At 37.6% G+C, this 14,481-nt stretch overlaps 1 protein-coding gene across 2 annotated transcripts in view; it reads right to left on the bottom strand.

Annotated features, from left to right (window-relative positions):
• EXOC4 (exocyst complex component 4) overlaps positions 1-14,481 on the bottom strand; it is a 736,987-nt gene that overhangs the window by 671,377 nt on the left and 51,129 nt on the right. For both annotated transcript variants that reach the window (XM_058530219.1, XM_058530228.1), the window contains exon 5: positions 7,149-7,258. In XM_058530219.1, coding sequence (XP_058386202.1) covers positions 7,149-7,258 — 110 coding nt within the window. The remainder of the gene's footprint in view (positions 1-7,148; positions 7,259-14,481) is intronic.

Raw genomic sequence — 14,481 nt, 5'->3', positions numbered from 1 at the left:
CAAATGGTCCATACGTGGAAAGATTCTCAACATCACTAGAAACCAGAGAAATGCAAAGTAAAATAACTTAAACTAAAAAAATAAAAATGAAACACAAAATCTGTCAGATGTGCAAAAATCAATTTGCAAAAATTAAAGTCCAACAAAGCCAATTTTAAGGGCAAAAAGTAGAGAAGTGAAAGTTCATGCACTACTTGTAGGAATCCACGTTTGGATATTCACTTTAAAAACAAATTTGGGGGGCCAGCCCAGTGGCACAGCAGTTAAGTGCATGCTCTCCGCTTCAGCGGCCCAGGCGCACACCGACACACCACTTGTCATGCCATGCTGTGGCAGCGTCCCATATAAAGTAGAGGAAGATGGGCACGGATGTTAGCCAAGAGCCAATCTTCCTCAGCAGGAAAAAAAAAAAAAAGAGGAGGATTGGCATCAGATGTTAGCTCAGGGCTGATCTTCCTCACAAACAAACAAACAAACAAATTTGGCAAGTAAAGTTTAAAATGCCCAACATTCCTACACATATACACACATGCACCCTAAGAGCAGGGCTTCCCCACCTTGTAGGCATCATGGCACATACGGAAAATAATAACACTAATAATAGCATAACTGGAGTAAATGGAAGCAGCTGCACATGGCTAGAGAGGACTTGCCTGAGGATTCTGACTGCCCCAAGACCCAACTGGCTACCCCAAGGGCTGAAGGGGTCAGTATCTCAGATATATGTATAACCCATTCCCAAAAGAGTGGCTAGGAAACTCAGTCCTACAGACATATGTACAAGAACATTCATTACTGTAAGGTTTCTAATAATGATATATACTGTAGTATACAGTTATAAGTAAATAAGTAAATCATACAATTAAAATTAAGTAAATAAGTAAATTATACAATTTACTTAAGACTTAAAATATTCAAAAGAATAATAGTTTGTATATATAAACAAATATAACATGTTTATATATAAACATATGTAAATATATAAACTATATGTACTATATATTTACAAATGCACAACATATACACATATACATAGTAAAAGTATGAAGACATACAAGAAAAAGATACAGAACAATTTCAAAATAGTAGTTACCTCTGCGGTAGAAGAGAGAGGAAAGGAATTGAGGAAGAATTCATGCATTCATAGCGGGCTTCAATTGCGCCTATAATGTTTTATTTTTTAAAAAAGAGAATCTGAAGCAAATATGGAAAATTATTAAGATTTATTAATCTGGGCCGGCCCCGTGTCTTAGTGGTTAAGTGCACGTGCTCCGCTGCTGGCAGCCTGGGTTCGGATCCCGGGCGCGCACCGACGCACCACTTCTCCGGCCATGCTGAGGCTGTGTCCCACGTACAGCAACTAGAAGGATGTGCATCTATGACATACAACTATCTACTGGGGCTTTAGGGGAAAAAAAAATAAATAAATAAAATTAAAAAAAAAAAAGATCTATTAATCTAGTGGGAAGTACACGGTGATAGTTATTTGATCTGATACATGAATAATGTAATTCATATTTTATAATACATATTTATAATAAATATGTTTTAATTCCCCCCCCCCAAAGCCCCAGTAGATAGTTGTATGTCATAGTTGCACATCCTTCTAGTTGCCGTATGTGGGACGCGGCCTCAGCATGGCCGGAAAAGCAGTATGTCGGTGCGCGACCAGAATCCAAACCCGGGCCGCCCGCAGTGGAGAACGCGCACTTAACCACTAAGCCACGGGGCTGGCCCTAAATATATTTTAAATAATTAAAAAGTAAACTCCAGGGCCAGCCCGGTGGCCTAGCGGTTAAGTGCGCGCGCTCCACTGTGGCGGCCCCAGGTTCGGATCCCAGGCACGCACCAACACACTGCTTGTCAAGCCATGCTGTGGCAGCGTCCCATATAAAGTGGAGGAAGATGGGCACAGATGTTAGCCCAGGGCCAGTCTTCCTCAGCAAAACAAGGAGGATTGGCGACAGATGTTAGCTCAGGGCTAATCTTCCTCACCAAAAAAAAAAGTAAACTGTGGCCTTGCTTCATTTTCACATTTAGAATTATTTGAACTATTAATTCTATTTTGCCTCCCTGGTACATATTCCTCAATTCTAGTTTTGCTCATAGAAATCAACAGATATTTCATAAGAGCAAATGCAAGAACACACAAGGAACAGCTGATTTAAAATGACAAGGGAGGCCCTCACCTGAGGAGAGAAGTATCTCAAAATGTGTCACATAATTTTGGAGAATTAGATCTTTACTATTCTAGACATGTGAGTTCCAAGAAGAGAAACTTTATCTCCTTTTACGTTAGCATTCATAGCTCCCACCTCACGTAGACAGAATTTTTTAAATATCAGATCCAAAATTCTTAAGTAAATATCAAGTCTCAGAGCAAGACTTTATGAAATAAAATGCACATCAAGAAAACAGCAGCAGAAGAAAGCAAATCATTTAATTTGTGATCTCTTTAGGTTTTATTGCTTAACCTATGCTGGTACCAAAAAGAAAAGAAGAAGTCCAGTTTCATTACAGTTATGTTCACAGCAATCACAGCAGGACTGTGAATAAAATGAATAAAGAAGCCACGAATGAAACGCCTGTGTACCCTGGCAGTAACTGCTCAGTCGAAACGTTCCAAAGGCAGTTTGCCAAATGAAAGGACATACTGGAAATCCAAAAGCTTACACCAACATTTCACTACAATTATTGGCTTTTCTCTACAATTCTCCCATCCTTCTACACAAGTTATAGTTGAATTACTACACCTGTATTAGACATAGTTTCCCTGTACGTTACAAAATACTTTGACTGATGAAAATAGGAGAAAGGCTTGCAAAATACATCTCCTACATATTTAGAGTGGGAACAGCACAAGGCCAGGCTCCAACAGTTACCATCTTGTTTGAACTTGGACCAATCACTCAACCTCCCTGGATTCAGTTTTCACATTTATAGAATGAGTTTTTAAAAGAATACCTGATTAACCAGAGAACATAAGCAGTTTTTCATATATTTACTAGCAGGGGTTTCCTCTTATACAAACTGCCTAATCATATTTTTGCCTATTTTTCTATTAGCTTGTTTTATTGATTTATAAGGGTTCTTTATATATTCTGGAAGTTTAACCTCTGCCAGATAAATGCCAATCTTTCCACGTATATGGACTCTTCTGTGAATTGACCATTATTTGCCCAGTACTTTATTATGCCATTTCTTTTCTTCATTAATATGTAGAAAAGCTAAGTGAATGCTAATCATTTTTCTGTTAATGGGTTGCTTGTGTCTGCTAATCTGTGCCTTGATTTTGTAGTTTGTAATTAAATGTTTTATTTTTTAATTAGATGATGCATACACTATACACAATTCTGTACTTTTGTAACTTAAATATTTGATAATACACTCAAATATGATAGATACAAATATAATAATCATAATGATAATGATAATAGTACCTCCCCTAACTACCTCATAGGACTGTTACATCAGTTGAATGATGTAACATATTTTGCAAACTATACACGTAAACTATAATAGAAAATCTCTCACAACTCTACTTCTAAATAAGACATTTGAAAAATGACTCATTTGCAAGCAATCAAAATTCTCATTTAATTAATAATAATCCGAAAGTTCTCAGGAATCACCTCCAACCTTAATTTATGGCACCCCAATGGGAGATCTGTTCTACCCAGGGATTCCCTATAGGAACTTCCTCTATAAACATGTCAGTTCTAATGGATTACACTCTCAATCCTACTATTTCACAAGATGAGAGGGGCGCTTTAAAAGCCCATGTTAAATTCCCTGCTGAAAAAGACTATTACTTTCTAGGCTGACTTGCAGAGCACTTCACAAATAGACCCTTAGGACTTATTGTTCATTATTAAAAATAAGACAAAATTTCTGCCCTTTATTATAGTATATTTCATCAACCCTACACTTTTATATGTACTTAGTAACATTTTATGCAGTTCTCCACATAATTTACATCTTACTCATTTACACAATCTCCTTTAATAATGTGACCCAGATTAATATAGTCCTAAAGACTAGAACTGCAATGACTTAAAAAGACTTCACACATAATTTCAAGAAAGTCGAATTTTTACACATTGGTTCCTAAAAATAACTTAAGTCAGAAATCAGGCAGTTGCAGGGGCCGGCCCAGTGGCGGAGCAGTTAAATGCGCGCCTTCTACTTCGGTGGCTCGGGGTTCCTCGGTTAGGATCCTGGGCGCAGACCTACTCACCGCTCATCAAACCATGCTGTGGCGGCATCCCACACAGAAGAGCTACAACTCTACGACTATGACACACAACTATGAACTGGGGCCTTGGGGAGAAAAAAGAAAAAGAGGACGATTGGCAACAGACGTTAGCGCAGGGCCAATCTTCCTCAAAAAAAAAAAAAAAGACTTTAGGCAGTGCAGAGTGTGATATGCTGAATAATGGTCCCCAAAAGAGATCCATGTCCTAATCCCCAGAATCTGTGAATGGTACCTTACGTGGCAAAGGAGACTTTGCAGCTGTGATTCAGGTTAAGGACCTTGAGATGGAGAGATTATCTTGAATTACCCAGAGTGGATAATTCTAATCTCATGAGCTCTTAAAAGAGGAAGGAGGAGGCAGAAGAGTGAGTCAGAGAGATGTGACATAAGAAGGATGTGACCCACTGTCCCTGGTTCTGAAGATGGAGGAAGAGAAGCATGAGTCAAGGAAAGGGGCAGCCTCCAGGAGCAGGAAAAGGTAAAGAAATGGATTCTCCCATAGAGCCTCCGAAAGGAACACAGCCCTGCCAACACCCATATTTTAGCCCAGTGAGACCCAAACTGGACTTCTAACCTACAAAGCTATAAGATGATAAATTTATGTTGTAGTAATTTGTTGTGGCAGCAACAGAAAACTAATACACAGAGCATACTTAGCTTATTTGCAGGAAACAAACTGGTTAGAAGCGCATACTCTGGAACCCAGCTCCTAAGTGGAAATCACAGCTCTACTACCTGTCAGCTGTGTCAACTTAAACCAATTATTAACCTCCTTAAGCCTTGGTTTTCTCATCTGTAAAATGAGGCTAATAGTAGTACCTATGTCATAAGATTGTTGAGGGACTAAATGACTTAAGTCACATACAGCACTTAAAATATTGTTTCACAGATAGAAAGCACTAAACACATCTTAACTACTGCTATCATTGATTTTAATCAATAATATTTTAACTACCTTCCTTTTTCAGGCACCCACAGGGAAATCACGAGATCACCAGTCTTCAAAACAAAGAAATGAGCCCTTCCAGAAAGGATAGGTTTGTACACATGTCTACAAGCAGGATCCATAATAGCCCCAGCTCCAGTAAACTACCATGCGGTTCTTCAAGAGTTGTTCCCGATAATGAAGGAATAGATTGCCAAAGTCAAAGTGTCACCTTGAACTCCATTAAGTGATAAATGCTAACTACAGGGCCTGACAAAGAAAGTGCCCATCAAAGAGTAAGAGCTGTCTTATGAAAAATAATAGATGTAGCAAAATTAGTTTCTGCTGAAATTTGCAATAAGTGGCATTTTTCTACTTACTTGCTATTTATACAGCACTTTTCATTTGCAAAATGCCTGCCCTCTCATGTCTTCATAAACAATTAAAATTTTTATTTTACTTGGCCAATGAGTTGGCAGCATTTACGTAAATTGACGTAACCAGGCTAAGCAATGATAATTCACATTATAAAAACACAAGTGGTACTTCTACCTTCTGTGGTAATTTCCACAGAAGGTACAAGTCAAATACAAAAGTATAAATATATATTCTGTTTCATAATTCCACACTCTACAACAACTCAAAGCAGTGTCAAAACTCAAAGGATAGCATACTACCTTAGAAAGAGGGAGAAAACAAAACCTTTTAACTCCAGGAACAGGCTTCAGTACAAACCTTTGCAAAGTGTCATTAAAAAAATAAGTGTTTGGGTTTTTTTTTCCCCCACAAACTCAATAACTAAGTAGACTAAAAGAAAAATGTATTATAAAATAATTCCCACTCTTCTCCTACAGTAAAAGCAATAAATTCAAGATTCCAAGCCTGAATAACTCCAAAATTTAATTAAATGATATTTTAAAGGTAATTAAATAATGCCCCAGCAACAACAATGTATTGTTAAGCTCTCAAAAGAAACACTTCCAATTAGTTACACAAAATATATTGATTGAATCCAAATTATTTTCCTACCTTTTCATTATTTCAAGCTCTGTAGGACTACAGAACTAGTAAGAACTAAAAGAACTAATTTTTATCTGAAAATCCAATGATAATCGACATTATTATTTCTTTAAAAGGCATTGAGGACTTAGGCTGTCACATGAAGGCACCTGCGGGGCTTCCCACAAAGACATCCAGTCCCCTTCTCCCCAACCCAAAGCTGCAATAGCAGAGATGCTCTTTGCCCAGAAGCTCTCGGAGCCCAGCTGAGCTGAACCCTCTGACAAGGCAGGTCTGAGCCATTCCAGAAGAATTCCCCTAAATCTATGCACCCATATTCAAAGTCCACTCTCCATCCCCCAACTTTAAATATAGGCCAAAATGGCTCTCCTTTGTCTTATTCAGGATATTAGGTAGCCCAAGAAGAAATGTGATTAGTTTATAGATATGTCCTCAAAGCGCATTGTGTGTGTGTGTGTGTGCATGCACGTGCATGCAGGCACATATGGAAGTATAGAGGCCACTGGAAGACACAAGGAATCAGGATATAAGACAGGAGTCATACACTCAAAAGCTCCCAAGGACCAGACAGAGAATATAATAGGGGAAGCAGCTGGGTAAAAGTAACAGGAGCAACAGAGGTTACAGCAAAAAAGAAAACACAGGCTCCATCAAAAGCATTCAAATTCAATCTTAGAAAAACAAACCATGCTGGTCAAATAAAACACATCTACAGCTGGAGTCAGCAGGCGGACCAGACGCAGCTGCCGGTTTTCAACCCTGATAATGCAACAGGCCCAACCAATCGTCTTCTATCTTATTCCCTCTGAGGGTGGCAAAGGGCTCATCACAGGCTCCAGGCACCAACCTCAGGACCACCCTCCCCTGACCCCACAGGCTTCCGGGGGCTTTGCCTAGGAACCACAGACAATAAAAAGAAGCTTAGTGGCTGAAGATTTAAATACTTACAACTTGAGCTTCCAGGAGTAGAATACTGAGAGGTATCAAGGAACTTTCGAGGAGTAGGAAGGTTTGTAACATCAATCAGAGGAACAGGAGAAGCATCTTTCACAAGGGAGCTGAAGGGGAAAAGTAGCAGTAGTTATTTACCACTGACTCCGAAACCAACTTATGTCATACTACGTGCCCATCCTTTATCACTTTCTTTTTGTCATGAGCCCTCTTTACACTGTGAATTCAAATACCTCCCAAGTATATTTCCAGTAAAGTGGTGATTGTCACAGACAATGTATAAAGATGTATTCTAATTTAAATTTTTATTTTGTCTTTTCATTTCAATGCTAGGTTTAAAAAAATTAGTGTAAGTATGCTCTGGATCAACTGGATGACCACGTTATAACGAAATTATGCCATGCAATTTCAGTACCCTCCTTTATTTCTATATTAAAATTAATCTATCAGCAAAGAAAGGTCAAATGGCACCATACCATAACTGAATGAAGGTTTAACCGTGGTTAGCCTACTTAACTTGTTTATCAAGCTGGAGTTTTTTGACGTATTCTGGGAGTTCACTACATTTAATTTTCTTTAAAAGAGGTTCATAAATTTCATCAAGTTGAGAATCACTACAATAAAAGATGATTTAAGGAATCTCAAACAGGTTAATTCAATATCTGATTACCCATTTCACCTTTTCCAAAAAGGCCTAACCCTAATAATGATTAACTTTAGAGTCTCCAAAATAAACACATTAATTTTAAATGACACAAAGACTATAAAAAAACAATTAAATTTTCAAGTTAATTCCCACTTACAGGCATCTGTTAAGTGTAAGAAATGCCGGCAATGCCAAGGCAAATAACACCTGTGCCTTACCCTCAAGAAACCGAATCATCTAATCATATCGCTTCTACAAGAGAAAAGCTTCTCTAAGTCCCAAGGGTGGAGAGGTTACAGTCATAGTTCTCACCTCTTTCCAGTCCCAGCAAATCCCCATCAGTAGCAGTGGCTCCATGGAAGCGACTCTCAAAGTGGTTTGTAAAGGAAGGGCAGGCAAAGGGGGAACAGGGACAAGAAGACACCTGCAGGAGAGCTTTCTCCAAATGGAATGGAGGGGTGTGTGCAATTCTGAACATCTGCCCCCACCTAGTGACATATCCCCATCTCACTCCCACACTCCTTTTGGAACCAAAGTGCTAGGTATGTGTGTATTTTTAAACTAATAAAAAAATAAACGTATTTTCAGAAAACTTTGAAAAACAAACTTTAAGTTAAACAGCAAAAATATCATTTAAGGTATAATTTTTTTCACATGCTGATAACATGTGAGCCATTGTCCTAGGCCGTGAGGGTAACCATGACCGTCACTAACTTCTCCCTTTTCACTTATTACAAGGAAGGGGGAATCACTACGCAAACAAGTCTTGAGCATCTGTTATGTGCTTGGCACTGCGCTCGGTGCTGAGGATCCAAGTATGACTAAGATGTGAGCTAAACAAAACTTAGCACATTTCCAATTGTTGGGATCACTTGCAGACTAATGTGAAACCTCAAGTGAAGTATAAGATATAAAAGTAACAGAAATAGCATTTACCAGGAACTGAACCAGGAATAGTTAGTTCCAATAACTCTTTTTCTCCAATATAAAGCTGTAAGTTCCTATTTGCCTAAACTATCTTAAGATAATCCTTCGAATCCACTGACTTGTCACAGTAGTTTGTCTATTTATGAAATCAATTAGATCAGAGATCTATCACTCATCTTTTATGTACTGACTCCTGTCGTCTTCTCATTTTTTCCTCTCAACTACCTCATTCTCTCTCACCTGCATTTTACTCACAATTAGAAAAGCAGCTCTACACGCCTCCCTAGCCCCTGGATAGAAACACCCAGAGAGACAGAGGATAATCACTGGTGTTTATAGTGCTGCTACTGAGTAATGGAGAAAAAGTTAATTTCAATTTTAAATGATATGAAAAATAATATATTTTATAAATATTTCCATAACAAACGTGGAGGAGTTATTTTTAAAGGATAGGTAAATGAAAGTATCAATTAGCAGGAAAATTCAGGTATACAGCTGGAATACTGCCTGCCAAGCCTATAGATGAAGCAGTACAGTTAGCACTTAAGTGTGCGCACAGTGATATGTATACATATGAGTATAACACACACTTATATAAACACAGATGTGCACGATTCAACTTAGATTAAAACTTATAATTATTTTCTCAGTTCTAACCTAAAAATGTATTTCAGTTAAATATAGGGTGATAAACAGCTTGCCATTTTAACTCTGAAAAACATAACCTGCTGACTTTATTATCAGAGCCAGAAGGGCCCTCCAACTCCATCAATAAACTTTTAGAAAGTCAATTTACTGAAAAACTATTTTCATAGACTCATCTCTCTTTCTAAAATTTTCTCTTGGGCTTCAATTTTCTCCTTTGTGAACACTAACCCAAAGGCAAGTAACTCTGGAAATGACTTCTGGTTTTTCTCTTGTTCTTTTATGAAAAGACGGTCTCAAGAGTGCAACAGAAATGGGGCACACCCACTCATTTACTTACTGCAGACATGAAGCTCAAAAAAAATAGGTGCTATTATAGAATATCGCATTTAAGTAGTATATACTTCAGTTTCCATTTCAGAAGACAGAAAAAGGCCTGTTCTCCTCATACATCAGAGATGAAGTTGAGAAAGAATTAGTTATTATCTTTAAAGGGTTTTGAATCTCTCAGAGGAAGTAACATTGAAAAAAAAATCAAAATTAGACTGTTCTTTACAAATTCCTAATTAATATGAATGCTCTGTACTGCTTTATTCTGAAAGAAACATTGATAGAAGTTATTTTTCTTTTCAAATACATGATTATAAATTTTTAATCCATTCAGAATCATTCATAGCGGAGTTGAAAAAGACAGCTGATGTATATAAAATCCTTCCCAGTATAAGACAGTCTCCCCAAAATTACTAATTGTATACTGTGATTGAATGTGGTTTGCTATTTAATAAGCACGTGGTGGCAGACAGGAAAACTGTAAAGCAAATTAAACTATACCAAAAACAACCACCTCTATTACCATAATGCCAAAGACTTTCTGGCCGTTAACCATTCATCCAACTAGTAAAGACCTACTGCTAAATTTGTCTGATTTCAGTATTTCAAGCCATGAAAAGCTGAGGTTTGTTTTTTCAAGAAGAAGGTTAGAAGTGCTAACAGCTTATTAAACATTTGCTTTTTAATTAGAACTTCTGTTCATTCACTTGTAATAAATATATGTCCAACCTATGTCCAAAATTTACAGCAGCAGCTCATTTGGCTGATTTTATTGTCAAACTAAAAATTGACAGAGGTGAGTTGAACTTGAAGTTGTAAATCTAGTAACTAATATATTCACCTCTATAACCCCAACAGCTGGCACAGTATGTATCAAAGAGAGAGTGCTCGTAAAAATTTGTTAAATCAAACTGAGTGGAGAAATGTCTATCAAAGATGATATGCCCTTAGTAAGAAAATTTAACTGAATAATGAAACAGGAATGGCTGGCATAGTAATTCTCTATAGTTCTAAGATCTGCCTGAACATACAGAAAGAATAATGAATGATGCAGAGAATGTAAAAGTCAGAGTCATGGTCTCAAATGACAGACCAAGACTGAAGACATGTAATATGTACCAAATAAAGTGAAGCTAAAATCTAACCAAAGAAGAAAAAAAAAGAGAAAGAACTGAAAGATAACAAAGACAAAACAGACATGTAAAAAGAAAAGAATTTTAAAGACAAAAGTTACAGAGCAAATAATAAAATGGGATCAAGGACACTCTGTACACACTCAGAGATAAACATGGACACCAAAATCCACCAGTCTGAAATTTTCTCCTCCGTGAGCTACAGAGTATCCAAGGAAGCAAGGTCAAACCAAGTCTTAACCCAGGATGCATACAATAAGTAAAAGAATTAACTATTTTTTAAATAACTTTTTATTGATTTTATCTGATTATAAAGGTATTATAGGTTCTTTTTTGAAAATACAAAGAAAATAACAATAACCTACTAATATAATTTCGATGTAATGACTTCCAAAACATTTTACAGAAAGGAGTCTCTGTCTGTCCATCTATTCCCGGCCCCCTACACATACACACACACACACACAGACACACACACTCACTCACTCATACACACCACAAAAATGTACACATGTTCTCTTCTCAACATTCTTTGCATCATCCTGTATAGAATTTTAAATCCTAGTTTTTTCCTTCAAGAGTAAACATTTTGACATTTCCTTAAAAGTAATCTTCAAAAGCATCATCAATCATTGTATTATTATTAAAGTAATAATATGCCTATGATGAATACCTTCACAGCACAGAGGGTATGAAATAAGTCCTTCTTTCCTACTCCCAACTCCCATTTCCATTTTCCATAGGTAATTCCTTTTATCAGTGTTTCAGCATTATCCTTCCAGGAATTGTCCATATACATACAAACATTAATATCTATATATAAAGGTTACATATTTAAATATATATCCTCTCAATTCTTACACAAATTGGTTAAAACAGTATATGCTGTTTTTCAGCTTGCTTTTTTGGACCCAAGAATATACCTTAGAAATCTTTCTCTATCAGCACAGAGATCTTTCTCATTCATTTTAAGGTCTAGTATTACATGGCATAGATACACCATAATTCAATGAACCATACTCTTCTTGATGAACACTGAAGTTGTGTATTTAGCTGGGCATGAAACCACCAGGAACAAAATAAGAGTTGTCATTAAAAGCAAAGAAGGTGAGAATGGATACTGGGTGGGCAAATAACTATCTCTGTCACAGCAGATAACATAATTTCTTGTAACAAATTTTCTTCCTTCCTGTGCTTACAGAATTAGTTTTCAAAATTCATAAAAATTTCCTGATCATATCTAAGTTTTTTTTTATTAATTTTACCTTGAATCCTTTTAATTTGCCAACCAAGGTCTTGTTTTTTCTGTTTAAGTAGGTTTCTTTATTACACTATAATTTTTGCTTCTGTTCCTCTATTAGTTTGCAAGGGCTGCCATAATAAAGACCACAGACTGAGTGGCTTAAACAACAGAAATGTATTTCCTCACAGTTCTGGAAGTTAGAAGTCCAAGATCAAGGTGTTGGCAGGGTTGATTTCTTCTGAGGCTTCTCTCCTTAGCTTGTAGATGGCCATCTTATTGCTGTCTCTTCACATGGTCTTTCCTCTATGTGGGTCTGTGTCAGAATTTCCTCTTTTTATATAGATACCAGTCTTATTGGATTAGAGCCCACCCTATTTATATAGATACCAGTCTTATTGGATTAGGGCCCACCCTAATGACCTCTTTTTAACTTATTTACCTCTTGAAAAACCCTATCTCCAAATATAGTCCCACTCTGAGGTACGGGAGTTAGGACTTCAATATATAGGGAGGGGGACACAACTCAGCCCATAACACTATCATTTTAGTGTCATTCTGTGGAATACCTAAAATCATTGGATTGATCACCATTCTCCATCTTTCATATCCAGTATCTTTCTTTCATCATCTTGTCTTTTTCCTCTTCATGATGCGGAAATTTTTTCCTCTGTGTCACTGATTCAATTCTTCCCTCTAATATATTAATCAAAGACTTAAATGCCTCTACTTTATTTTGGTTTTCCCTACACTTTCTTCATGTTTTATTAGTTGTCTTAGTATCTCTCCCTATATTCTTATAGCTCCCCACTAGCATTTCATAGAACCTATATGCTTGCTGCATACAACCACAAAATCTCAGTAATGTTCAACAATAAGCACATATTTTGCTGGCTGGCTGATCCAGGCTGGGCAGCTCAGCTGATCTTGGCTGAGTTCCACATGTTCCACATGTCTCTCATCGTCCTCCTAGGACCAACCCCATCATGGCAATGGCAGAGGCACGAGAAGGCATGCCCACGGGCACAAGCCCATTTCAAGACCCTCCTTGTGTCACATGTGCTAACGATGGGCAAAAGTAAGAGTCCAAAAATCAAGACACTACTCCCACTACAGCAGAGGGGGACATAGTGGTCATTGTCAACAATACTCTAACCTACTAAATACATCATCTTTCATCTTTTGAGAAACCTTGAGCTTTAGTCTCCTAAATATTTCTTGTTTTGCTTTATAAAATTTTTTTCACATAAATGCTCTTCCCTGAGACCTCAAGGTAATGCTCACTTCCCCTTGTGCTACAGAATATTTTCACAGGACCCAGAGTGATTTTTTTTTTAATCCTTGCATGGAAACACATCTATTCAGAGCTAATATTTATTTACCATCAGACACTGTGGAAGGAATTTCCTTAGCTCTGCCCCCACCCACCACTTTACTCTCTGCTTAGGTACTGAGAGTTATTCTATTCAAATCCAGTCTTGAAGTGAAGTCTCAGGAACATACCCTTAGCTCAATTTGTGTGCCTGGCAGAAGTTTTTCTAGTGCCCATCTGCAAAAAAGAGATAGAAACTTCTCTTTCTCTGTTAGGCTTTCTGACTAAACTGAAGCATCACACACAAAGTTGGCAATTTTTGTTTGAACGGGACAGGACTTGAAAGACTTCGTTCTCAGCATGCACTGCTTCCAGTGCTCCTCTTGTCTATAACTGGATTAAAAAGTATGAACATGTATTTTTCAGTAGATAGTGCTAAACTCTGAAAAGATCTAATGTCTATTTTAAAGGAAGTTAGAAGGACATATAACATGCACAGCTATCTGACACATGTTAATAATTCCAATGTTCTACTGTCTTAAGATCTTATTCCCTACCAAGTCCACACTAACCTAATGAATTTCTTGAGTCCACCCAGGCCCTTAAATATAGGACAACACTACAATCAGCCCAGGGATAAAACAAAAGTGTTCACTCTGGACCTCTCCTGAGCTATTTATTTATTTTTTTTTTTTTGTGAGGAAGATCAGCCCTGAGCTAACATCCATGCCCATCCTCCTCTTTTTGCTGAGGAAGACCGGCTCTGAGCTAACATCCACTGCCAATCCTCCTCCCTTTTGTTCCCCCCAAAGCCCCAGTAGATAGTTGTATGTCATAGTTGCACATCCTTCTAGTTGCTGTATGTGGAACGCAGCCTCAGCGTGGCCGGAGAAGCGGTGCGTCAGTGCGCGCCCGGTAGCCGAACCCAGGCCGCCAGGGGTGGAGTGTGCGCACTCAACCGCTAAGCCAAGGGGCCGGCCCCTCTCCTGAGCTATTCCATAAAAAGAATTGTCTAAAGCTGAATGCAATCCTAAGTAATAAAGAATTTTATAACTTCAGTTCATACATCTATATTTCTTAATTAGATTGACTTCACT

The sequence above is a fragment of the Diceros bicornis genome, chromosome 3 (genome assembly GCF_020826845.1).
Source record: "Diceros bicornis minor isolate mBicDic1 chromosome 3, mDicBic1.mat.cur, whole genome shotgun sequence".
NCBI classification, from domain to species: Eukaryota; Metazoa; Chordata; class Mammalia; order Perissodactyla; family Rhinocerotidae; genus Diceros; species Diceros bicornis.
Note: the sequence above shows the minus strand (reverse complement) of the source record. Positions and strands in the feature narration are given on the sequence as shown.